General features: G+C 36.5%; 1 protein-coding gene across 1 annotated transcript in view; it reads left to right on the forward strand.

Annotated features, from left to right (window-relative positions):
- Nucleotides 1-1,390: 1,390 nt before the first annotated feature.
- The window catches only part of kcnn4 (potassium intermediate/small conductance calcium-activated channel, subfamily N, member 4), a 43,295-nt gene continuing 32,341 nt past the window's right edge, over nt 1,391-12,344 (forward strand). The window contains exons 1-2 of the mRNA XM_053495219.1: nt 1,391-1,829; nt 11,284-11,379. Of these exons, the coding sequence (XP_053351194.1) occupies nt 1,566-1,829; nt 11,284-11,379 (360 nt within the window). The 5' untranslated portion in view covers nt 1,391-1,565. The remainder of the gene's footprint in view (nt 1,830-11,283; nt 11,380-12,344) is intronic.

A 12,344-nucleotide genomic window follows, 5' to 3' on the forward strand; every position in this document is an offset into this window, starting at 1 on the left:
TGAACCCTGTTATACCTTATGTGTAGTAATTAAATGTAATTGTATATTTGTTGGAGGGGCAATAGAGGGTAGCTTGTTTTTAGCCATGCAGAACTTCAGATGGATTTTATCTGAGACTGGTTCAGGATGGGACTGATGAGGATCAGATTTACGTGGAAACCACTAAGATGAATGTGAGTGAAAATACTGAATATAGGAGTAAAACGTTCCAACAATGGAAAAATAAATAAATAAATAAGGAGCTGGCAAAGACAAAATTCTACTTGACTTAATGAGAAATCAGTTTCTCTGACAGGTTTTGGTATTAGATAATGTATGTTGTTCATTTCTACACTTTCCATTATGGCTCTGTCATCTTATTAGGCCAATAATGCTACCTTAACACTCAGGATTTGTCTTTCCATAATCCTATATAATCCTATATATAAACTTCGCATTTACAATAAGTGATTGACTTTCAGTTCCTGCTATTGTGTCACAGGAATCATACGATTTCAAAGCATCACTTAAAACGAGTGTCCTGTTTTACTCTGCTGTAGGTTGCTTAGGCGTTTTTATTTTTAGGTTGCAACCTGCTACTTAACTAGTCTTCCACAAGAGGTTGCCCTTTACACAAATCATAGTTCACCAGCAGTTAGAATCTGTTTTAATCCTTTACCAAACACACCTTATACATTCACCTGTTTTTACTGTCTTATTACAAAGCAAACATTAGGCATTTCTGCTCCTGTATTTCTAGGGCCTCGTTATGCCTTAGTAATAATTCCATACACTGAACCCTGTTATATCTTATGTGTAGTAATTACATGTAATTGTAGATTTGTTGGAGGGGCAAGAGAGGGTTGTTTTCTTTAGGATACAGTATATTTTATAAATACGTTTCTAAAATAACAATGCAAAGTACCGAGACATTGGTATTTTAAAAATATGCCTAAATATTCATGTGAATTAATGTAGTAGTTTAATACACTTTTTGATTGACTGATTGATTAATTGAATATCAATCTACTTCACGTCCAGTGTTTCTAAATATAGGTTTCGGATCCACAGTACCATAATCCTCACCTGGTAAAGGTTACTTAAAATTAAATGCGATAATTAGTGTAATTATTACACACATGCTGAACGTTTTAAATAAAAAGTGCGGGATTTCTTAGACTTGATGAAAATTCCAATTGCCTCCTTAATCCGATAGAGTATAAATTAATATGTTTTATAGCTCACGCTGCTGATCGAATTTCTTAGTTTGAGCCATTTTATCAACCTCATAGACTTGGATCAAATCCCAAATGGTAGCCTAGATAAAACATAAAACCTTACGTAGAGCTCTTCTATGTCCAATCGAGAGGCGTTAGTATTTCAGCCAATAGCAGAGTGACGTGCGCGAGGGAACCTCAGGTGGGCGCGAGGTTTGCGCTGGCGTTTATGCGCCTCCGTGCCATGTCTCCCCGAGTGGGACACGCGACTGCACCCGAATGGGTGAAAGAGAAACGGGTCGGTGGTGACTGAGGACTGGCAGGAGGCACTGCCGTTTCGTGCTTGTGTGTGTGTTTCTTTGATTTCGTATGGAAATGAGCGTGCGCAACTCGCTTCATGACGGCAAAACGGACGGGCTCAGGAGCCGCAACGGCGACACGACGGACATCACGGTGTCGCTCTCGCACCCAGGCAAGCGGACGACCGAGGGCGGCAGTTTATACCGCCTCAGGGACAGAAAGTTTCTCCTTGAGGACAAGCAGCGCCTTTGCACTTGCGCGCTCGGAACCGCTCTCCTCGGCATCCTGCTCATGATTCTGCACTCCGAGCTCTGTCCCGCCGTTTTCCTGCCGGTGAGTGACCGAGATGGGGTGGGTTTGTGGGTGGGGGTGGGGGGAACACAAACTTCATTGGAGGGGTTGGACAATAGCCTATTTAAAGTCTTAGAATAACATAGAATTACAAATGGAATCATCACATACTTAAGTAAATAAGGCCTATAAACTATATGTCAGAGTTAAGAAAAACCCTTGAGTCCAGGCTTTTGGCACTAGTCATATTTTTGTTGAAGGGTGAACTATAGTGGAATTGTATTTTCAGCTACTCCAGATGTAGTTTCTCTATACCTGATTCAGAATAGGACTGATTAGGATCAGTGACAAGTATGAAGAAACGACATGGATCAGTGATGTCAGTGAAATCTATATAAATAAAAGAACGCTTTTGTCCGTACGTTGATCAGAATTCACTTTTACGCTTCATGCATGAGTCGACCCGAAACCAGTCTCAGAAAAATTTCTGTCTCTATGTTCTGTATTTCTGTATGTACTGTATGTCTGTATGTGTGTCTCTGTATGTATGTTTGTATGTCTGTCCAGATAGATTTTGTCACAGTATCACACAAAACTTGCTGGACAGAATTTAATGAACCTTTGGTATTTGCCTGAAGGTGAACCTGCGAAATAAATGGAATCAAAATGTTGAGTAGAAAAGAAGTTATAAGCAGTTATTTGCCAGATTAGAAATCGTAAGTTTTGACAATGTACTGAGGATGTGTCAAACTGCAGGAGCGTCTTAAATCGACCGCTGGACAGAATTTAATTTAACTTTGGCAGTACTTAGATCTCTGCCTGAAGTTTAACATGCACCATAAGTAGAATTAAAATGTTAAGTAAAAGCAATGTTATGTACAGTTATGCAATAACCTACTTTAAAATAAGCTACTAATAAGATACTTGCTCAATGTAAACAAACACCTGCATCAATAGATATTAATTACAACATTTTTAAACTGGCATTAGTTATATTTTCACCGCTAAAATAACAGCGCTGAAGTGGTATAAGTGAACTTTATAACTTTTTAACATGTTGGATTTGTTTTTTTTAAGAGAAAATGTAATCTTTATCTGATCTACTTTTTCGATTTCTCATCTGTGATTCACTCTCCGATTACTAAACAGGGAGTGTATTTGGTTGACAACAAAAGAACAACTTATTGTTAATATACCGTAACATACTTAACCCTAGAAAATTTAATTTCCTTGTATTAATAAGTTAGACAGACAGTTCTGCAATACAGAAAGAGAGGCAGACGTGTACATGGGCTTTAATCTGAAATAATTAAATCACCTTTAGGCTGATCAGCTTATTTTTAGCTTTATCATTTTAACTAGTTCTAAAAACTCTTACCATAAACTGGGACTGATGAAAATCAGAGGCAACTACAGAAAAACAAAGATCAATGACATCAGTGAAAAAAAAATTATATCTAAGTACAAAGTTGTAATACTGAAACATGATCTTTTAAAAATGCAAAGCCAAAACCCTGATTGCAGTAGCGCCTGGTTTATATTGGTGGATAGGACAAACCCCCAGTGAATTTATATTCATTAACCTTCACTATTCACTATTTCGTAGCTTATACATTACCCTAAAATACTGGTAATTTAGTATCACCCTTTTGACAGAAATAAGCTGATTTCCTTTGATTTCCTTACGTTTCTACATGTTTTGTAAGGCCAGGACAGCAATCTCACTGTCCCACTTATTACAGCAGTTATTATTGCACCTAGTGGTCAAAAATGGGACTTGCAAAGAATTAGGAATATGGCCCATGAAAGCAGGAGTTGGTATGCCCCATGCTTGCTGTATGAACAGTTTACCTAAGTAGGAGCAGTGGACAAAAATAAAAGGGTTGCCAGCTTGGGCAAGTGTAAAAACTTGCTCCCAAGGTTTTGTTTTGTAGCAAATCATTAAGATTAAGTAAAAAAAAAATCAAATAAAACCAAAGTGTAAGTGCAGTCACTGTTTATTGGATGTTCAGAGTCCTTTCTGCTATAAAATATAGAAAGTATATATAGAAGAGAAATCTATTCATCAAAATATAGTGTGAATTTGGTAAGCGCTTATATCTAAAACAGAATCAAGAGGCTGTTGACAGTCTTGTACTAATCTGCTGGCAGCAGTGTGAATCCACCAAGCAGGGACTAACTCAGGAAACCAGATATCCTGAGTGCTACCGAATGTGTGTAGCCTGTAAACTATGTCCTTGAGTGTGCTTGGACAGGAATCAATAAAGATTCATAGACTAATGTTTACATCCTCTCTGTTTTAACAAAAAATGGAAACACATTCTACATTTTAATCCTTATAATTATGTTTGGAGGTTAAAAGAAACATTGCAAGCAATGTGTACATTGAGGTCTGATTCAAAGTAGGCCATTTAAAAAAAATTTTATGTTCCAAGAAAAACAACGAAAGTAAACATCAAAAACATATGTTTAGGTTGATAGTTATCTTGTGATTACTGTACAAACCACAAAAAAAACTTTTAAACCCTATTTACTCTGCTTTTCACAATTCTGTTATGTTTGAGGTTTTCCTAACTTTAACAACCCCCCCCCTTCTCTGTATAATAAAAAAATTCCATCTACATTTACGTATGTTTACTTTACTCATCAGATTTTTAAAAAAATGAGTGACACAGAACACAGTACACAATACAGACCCAAAGCTGTTTGTCATGGCTTGTGGTGTAGACAGCTGGAATGGAAATAAAGATATAAACAGCATTTACATCAAGAGTTGAATTTTGATGGAAAAAGTATCCAAAGTGACTAAAATGATAGTGAAATAACTCAGAAGACTAAACGCAGATGTAGATCTACAAAGCTGTTTACATATAGACATATTAAGGCATTTACTGACAACGCTAGACAACAAGTGCAATATACAAAGCCTTATCAACCCTAATGTGAAACAGGTACAATGCAGTGGCTGATGGCACTCATAGTCCAGCACTTCCGGCGCATTCCTGACACTGTTAAAGGGTACAACAGAGATACAAGTGCTGCAAGCCGACACCACACACTTGCACTGACTAATCAACTAGATAGACATGACTACATTGAGATACATGATTTACATTTGTGCACACTTTCAAAAGACATTGGGTTTCTGTATTGGACTATAGGTCTTTTTTGGAAAAAACATTGCAACATTACATCACGAGAAAATCGACAACTCTGCCATTGGTTTGCTATTGTGGTTGCCCTTGCTTTATAAGTTTTAAAACGGGAACGTTTATTTCAGTGTATGCCTCTTCTCACGGAATCATGGCTTACGTGAGCTTGATAAGTATTGCTCTAACATTTCAAACTGTTCAACATTCTCATATGCTCAACAGATATATTTTCATAAGCCCAGGAACTAATCAGGGTTTGCACGAGATCTCATATATTTTCCAGTAATTACATTTTTGTGGAAGAATGAGCAAATTATTTAAAAGCATCTTGCATCTTGAACTGCATAAATCAAGTATCCATTTAGATGCTAAACTCATCTTTTGGGTGTGATATCATACTTAAAAATAATTTTCTCCTGGAAAATGCAGGAAATCTACAAAGAATTAAGTTTTTCCATATTCAGTCTCACCCTTAGACAGACCACCCATGATCATATCACATCTTTTCCACATCATTTAATACAGAATCAGTGTTTGTTTGAATAATGGATTTGAGGGTTGACCTTCAGATGCCGATTTTCAGGTGCCGTCCTCTCCACCACATACCATGTTAATTGGAGCGCCTGAAGCAGCTTTTGTTCTCCTGGAAACCCATTTATGCAGGAAAACTGACTATTTATGGTTGTTTTTCCACATTTCACCTCCCCCTTTTGCACTCCTTCAACCGCCTGTGGTCATAGTGCATCTTTCCACATCATTTGCTGTATAATTGGCACCTTGTTGAATAATGAGATTTGTGGAATGACCTTCAGTGAGTGAGAGGGTTCAGCATAGAATTTCAGGTATGATTTGTGGTGGACATGCCATAGAAACAGACTAAACAGTGTGTGTAATTGTTTATATGATTATATTTTGTGAGGACAGTGTGCTTTTACTAAGCATTTTTGAAAGGATTCTTCATTGTTACCGCTGTTTCTGTCATGTCTTAGTTTTGTAGAGTTGTAAAGATGGGTTCAGGATAGAAGCCTTTGCTGATCCTTGGTAATATTACAAAATAAAGCGAGAGAGTTAGTAACATTTTGTAGCTGTTAGAATATAAGTGGTTTGGCCAATGTTCATTAATACGCAATTGTGGGCAAATTGCTGTGGAATATAAGAGGAATAAAACACTCCAGGACTTCATGTTATAGGAGAGCTATCAGCAACTCCATGCCTTAATTCTCTATTTGTAATACTGTATACACTATACGAATAAAAGTATTTGGCCTATACATATACTTTGATATAGAGTTTCCCCCTCCTTTTGCAGCTATAACAGCTTCCATTCTTCTTGAAATTCTGTATTAACTGCATATCGTACTGTGTATGACTGTGTATGTGACAAATAAAATTTGAATTTGAATTTGGAAGTCTGTCCTCAAGATTTTCAAGTGTTTCTTTGGGAATTTGTGTCCATTCATTCTATATGCATGAGGTCAGGAGGCACTGATGTTGGATGAGACGGCCTGACTCGCAATCTCCTTACCAGTTAATCCCGAAGGTGCTCGATGTGGTTGGGGTCAGGGTCCTGTGTGGGCTAGTCAAGTTTTTCCACACCAAACTCATCAGTACTATAGTGTTAATAGTGCACTGGGACACAGTCATGTTGAAATAGAAAAGGGCCTTCCACAAACTCTTACCATAAAGTTGGAAGCATAGCATTGTCCAAGATGTCTCGGTATGCTGAAATATTAAGATTGCCCTTTACTGGGGATGAGAAGCCTTATTAAAACTCCTAAATTCAATAATTTATACAGGTTTGACCAAATATTTTGTCCATATGGTGGAGTTTGATTGTGTTTGGATGCTGGCATTATTAACAATACTGTATCACTGGATAATGTCTGATGCTGGCTATTTAAATGTGTGTAATGTGTAATGAAATAAAGCAAAAGGAAAGCTACATTAGTGTTCAGCAGCCATTTCATTAAAATATCTTCCACCATGAAACACCAGCTTGTGGAGCACACCCAGTGTGTTTGAAGCAGGCTGATAAGTTATCTGTCTGCTGTAACAAATACACCCAAGCATTTTTTTTTTCTTAAACCCCACAGTGAAATTTTATCCACAGCCCTAATAAAATCAGTACAGGCTAATAATTTATTATATCTGTTTAAAATATAAGTGTATGTGTTTTAAACAGAAATAACAAAACAATTCAGAACTTAGGTTATAAATTTAATCTAAGTTCTGAAGGTTTAAGTTTTACACTCTTTAATGAGGAGAGCATTATACACTCACTAGCCACTTGAACTGAAAGGCAGAAAAGCATGTCACAACCTACACACATCAAACCTTGAGATGCATTTGATACTGCAGCAGCTGACTTCACCAGTTTCCACTCCTGTGACTTGACATGTTGTGTATTGCAAGATGCTTTTTTTGATCACAAAACTTGTAAAGTTTATTATTTAAGTTTCAGAAACATTCATGTCAGCTTCAACAAGTCTGGGCATTCACCTTTGACCTCCTCATCAACAAAACATTTCTGCCTCCCTGTTTTTGTTTTTTCCCACAATTCAGTCTAATGCTGTAGTTCAGACCACCTAAAACAACACCAAATCATGACAAATGGTATTAGGACCAATACTTTACTGAAACTAAGTCAAGACCAGTGTGAGTGCCACCGTGCATGACACACTTATTTTTGGTTTCATATCTAAAAATGAATGAACGAATGAGTTTTTAGGGTGACGTGGCTTGGAAAGGTGAATTACTCTCAGCTGACATATCTCTAGGTCACGCACCCAAATAAACCAGTAATACCATGGCGTATAGCATTTATATGTCACATTTGACAGTAGCTAATTTTGATTCAATGTAATTTATATATAAGGTTATTTAATTGACCCTGGGACTTTTGATTGTGCAAAATAACAAGAGTTTTTAGAGCGAAAACTACCATTAATTTTGTATATAAGCCCCTGCTGCACTTATACACTTATCCCAGTGTTTCATGACTGCTTGGATACCATCAAGGAAAAAGTTGCCATCATCAGACTGCATGCTTCACGTCTGAAACGCTGGCCTCCCAGGAACTCCTTTAATGGCCCAAACATGTAGAAATGGCGTGTTGGAGTGAAGTCAGAACAAAAATGCTACGTCAGAAAAACAATTTGTCACCACATCCCAGTCCTCTCAGTCTCTCATTTTGTTTCTGAAGTAGGGTGCAGAAAGATGACTGTCATTATCCGTTAATGTAAAATAAAAATAAGATATGAAGTTATTGGATGATTTGAAGCAGGACATTTCACTATAGTAATGATAAATGATTTTAATAAATATATCACAGAAATTTTAGTGATATCCCTGAAGTTGAGTAGTATTTAAATAAAACCCCAAGTCTGAGATAAGACCAAGTAAAAAATGGAATTGATTGCAAGGTGAGACCAAGGCCATTGAAATGTGGTCTCAAGACCAAGACTCATCTCAAGTGCTACAGCAGTAATTCAACTGTCAAAGAACATTGTGTGGGAAAATCCCTGGAGATCAGCCATTTTTGAAGTACCACCTGACACTAACAAACAGTTACCATCTCAGATGTCACTGAGAACTGGCTTTCAAAGGATTTTTTTAATAATGACTCTATCGAGGATCCCCTTTAGATGTGGTTTTGCCTATCAAGAGTCACACGAGTGGTCTGTCAGGTTAGAGGGCTATGTCCCCATCAGAGCTGCAAATCAGATACCATTAATTGAATGCATTAATTTTGAGTTTGTCGGGTGGCTTCAATTAAGAATGACTCTTATGCTGATTGGTCACCAGATCCAACCGCAACTGATTACGGACTGAAGCCTAGTTTATATCAGAAAAAAAAAAAGTTAACTTTTTTTCAATACTTTCTTGGAGCATTAATGTTAGAGGGGCTTTACTACAAAAACTGCATTTTAATTAGTTTGCATCAACTTGCTTATGTGTTTGTTATATAATGTTTTTAGTTTGTCATAAATCACAAAAAGGGAGGAAATGTATTGGGAAATGCAATACATTTTACGTACTCTGAACATTAGTTTTTTCATAACTATGATTTATTATGCATAATCCACACTGTTTAATATTAAGTGTAGATGAAATTTCTCTTCTCTGGAGACCTGACCTTCTGTATGTATAACCTTTACTCATAGTACATTTCAAGAAGGTCAGGAATAAAATGTTGAACTGCAAAGAAGAAGCTGTCTGAAGAAAATCGGTCAGTGCTGTTTCATAGACAAGGTGTAGACAGATAAAGGGGAAAGTGGCAGATTCGGTTTAACAATCTAAGACCAAAACCTTTGTTATAAAATGAGGCTTCAGAAGAGGAAGTTCTTTATACACCAGCAGGCAGCTTAAACTCTAGTGTTTCCTTCCTACTGTGATCCTTATGCATAAATCTATATATTAATTTTTTTTGTAATTAATTGTATGTATTAGTAAATTGTAATTTAGAATTAATGGGCATTAAACCCTAAAATTACATGGATTGGGTACATTAATCATGTGGTGTAAGACCATCCTCATCATTTTTATTTATTTATTTATTGACTGATTGATTGATTGATTGATTGATTGATTGATTTATTCTTTAGAGAACCTGAGAGGGAACAAGATTATACTATACTCCTAATGTAAAGAAAACGATCATCATAGGAAAACTGAATTTAAACTAATTTAACAGCTAATGGGTAATTTCAGCATGTTCTGGTTAGAACATATTAATAATGCTTTTTTTTAAGGGTTAATTAAGACAGTACAACAAATTTTGCTGCTGTATATACCGATGTCCAGTGTGTCACCCACTTATTCAATTCTTCCATGACACAAGAATTAATGATATTCTTTGAATGCAGAAACCAGGCATGTTTTCCAGGAACTTTCCTTCTACTGGTCAGCTATGACTGCTCTAATGGTTACAAACGCGTTTCATCCATCATATAAGTTAATGACAAGCCAACTTAGGAAAGAACATGCAAAAAAGTCACTAGGGTGATAGCATGACACCAGTAAACGTAATTGTGCATTGCACATTAATGGGTGATTAAACCTCATTTACCATAAATTTTCTTCAGTGCTTTGCAGGCATTAAGTTTTTACAGAAACATACTGCATAACAACACCATAATTTAGCCAACCAGTTACCTTCAGTCAATCATCAGGTTTACGTATTTTAGAAAAGCTCATAAGAAAGAGCCCGCTGTTTATTGCATTAATCAGTTAGCAATTAGCTTATTTTAAATCCACATGACTTCAGGCTAAACTTCACTTGGCTACAGCATTCCTCCTACTTGGTCTAGTACAGATCATCGCCAATGTAAATAAATATATACACCAGTTCTCAGATTTTTATAGTAATCCATGATCTAATATTTTAATGTTAAAAGTAAATGTTGAATGCTGCTGTTGTTGTTGTTATTAGTCCATAAAGATGACGAAAAATACAAAATGTAACAGAATTACAGTATATATGCCTTTGGAACTGTGATGTCTTTTTCTGGTAATGAAGTGTTAGAACCAATCCATTGTATTTTTCTGTATTTTATTAACAATATCTTTAAAATAAAAATAATTCCATAGTCCATAGCCAGTTTTATGATTTTTTTTATCCCCTGGATGGTGATCAGGTGGCTTATTGGTTAGCACTGCTGCCTTGTAACTCCAGTGTCCGGGTTGGAGTTTGCATGTTCTCCCTGTTCTTAGTGGGTTTCCTCAGGGTACAAAGACATGCAGATTAGGCTAAGTGCTGTTCCTAAATTGTCCATAGTGTGTGAATTGAGTGTATGTGTGTGTGTGCCCTGCAATGGATTGCCATCCTATCCCTAAGTCTCCTGTGATAGGCTCCAGGCCCCATGTGACCCTGGATACAGAATTAAGTGATATAGATGATGAGTGAGTAAGTGAGATTGGCTGGTGATCTTGGTCAATGCAGTAAGATTCTAACCCGTGAAAAGGACATACCTAGTTCTTGGTTGTTGATGTGTTGAAGACTATTCTACATTATTCTCTCTTGGGTTACTATAATAAACAAGCTTTTATTTTTGCAACTAAAAAACTGTTTCCTCTTTATTTGTTACTGGTTGCCCTCAGTTGCACATGCATTGTGGTTGGAACTGTCCAGTATGTTTTTTTGGGTCACTGGCCATAGAGCCATACCTGGAAATAGATGTGGCCACATCCCACTTAAGACTGATTGTCACAGTTTACTCATTGAGAGAAAATTTGAAGAATTGAAGAACGATTTTGCTTTGTAAGCAATTAATATCTTAAAGATTTCCATCATGTCCTCGTTTTAATATATGTTCATGTCTTCCTCCTCTCTGCTTGTTTTTCAGGGCTCCATCTATGCCCTATGTATAAACTGCCTCATCAGCTTCTCCACTGGCTGTCTGCTCATCCTTATCATTGCCTTCCATTATAAAGACATCCGGGTGAGTCCCTCAGTTTAACCTAACCCTTCTGTCACAAACATACTGTACATTATACTGTGTACAGTACATTTTACAGTAGCTATATGTTACGTACACCCTTAAAGTGATAGACTTTTTATTGCAAATGTAATTTCATACGATTGTCAAGGGTTATGCGGGATGCTCTGTTAAAAGAAAAATTTAAGTGGGTGTTAGCATAGACAATATTTAAGAGGCTATATATTAGCATTATATATCTGCTCAGGCATTTTAAGTTTATTGCTCATGTATATCAGGGTACATGAATTAATGCTAGTTGCAGATAGATGACATTGGTGTCTTGATGACATGACTGTTTTATTTTTGTCAGTGCTGTAATCATAGTCAGTGTACACAGCAGTTCAGTGGTAAATGATAGCATAATATAATACTGTAGACCATCTCACAAAGTCAGTTATTGCCACTCTCTTCTGCCTAAACCATTCGTATCACAGTGTTTGCTGGGAGAAAACAAGCACTTTTTCAGCATTATTGAAAAATATAAATGCTTTGTGGTATTGGCATAAAGGTGTATATTAGAAAGCATGTTGTGGAAATATTGAATGCTGTTTGAGAGTGAACGGTAAAAGAAACTGTACATAGTGTGTGATTAATACTCTGTAACTAGTGGGGTGTTACACTTGTTGTAGCAGGAAAAGTAATAGAGAATGTGGCCATGCAAAATAATTATTGCAAATTCAAATACATTATGGTGGTTTTTCACAGCACCCACACAGTACTCCATTAGTAAGGTCCATAAGTATTTGAAAATAGAGGAGACTTAAAAAAAAAAAAAAAAAGCTTTAATTCCTACATGGTTAATGAAATATTTTTGTTAGAACATTTTGTAGGATAAAAATATGTCAGTGGGATATTATTTTAAGTCCACTGCTCTCCCATACCCAACAAGGGAAAACAGGGACAGCTGAAGGTTAAATGCTCTTTTT

The sequence above is a fragment of the Clarias gariepinus genome, chromosome 4 (assembly GCF_024256425.1).
Source record: "Clarias gariepinus isolate MV-2021 ecotype Netherlands chromosome 4, CGAR_prim_01v2, whole genome shotgun sequence".
Lineage (NCBI taxonomy): Eukaryota > Metazoa > Chordata > Actinopteri > Siluriformes > Clariidae > Clarias > Clarias gariepinus.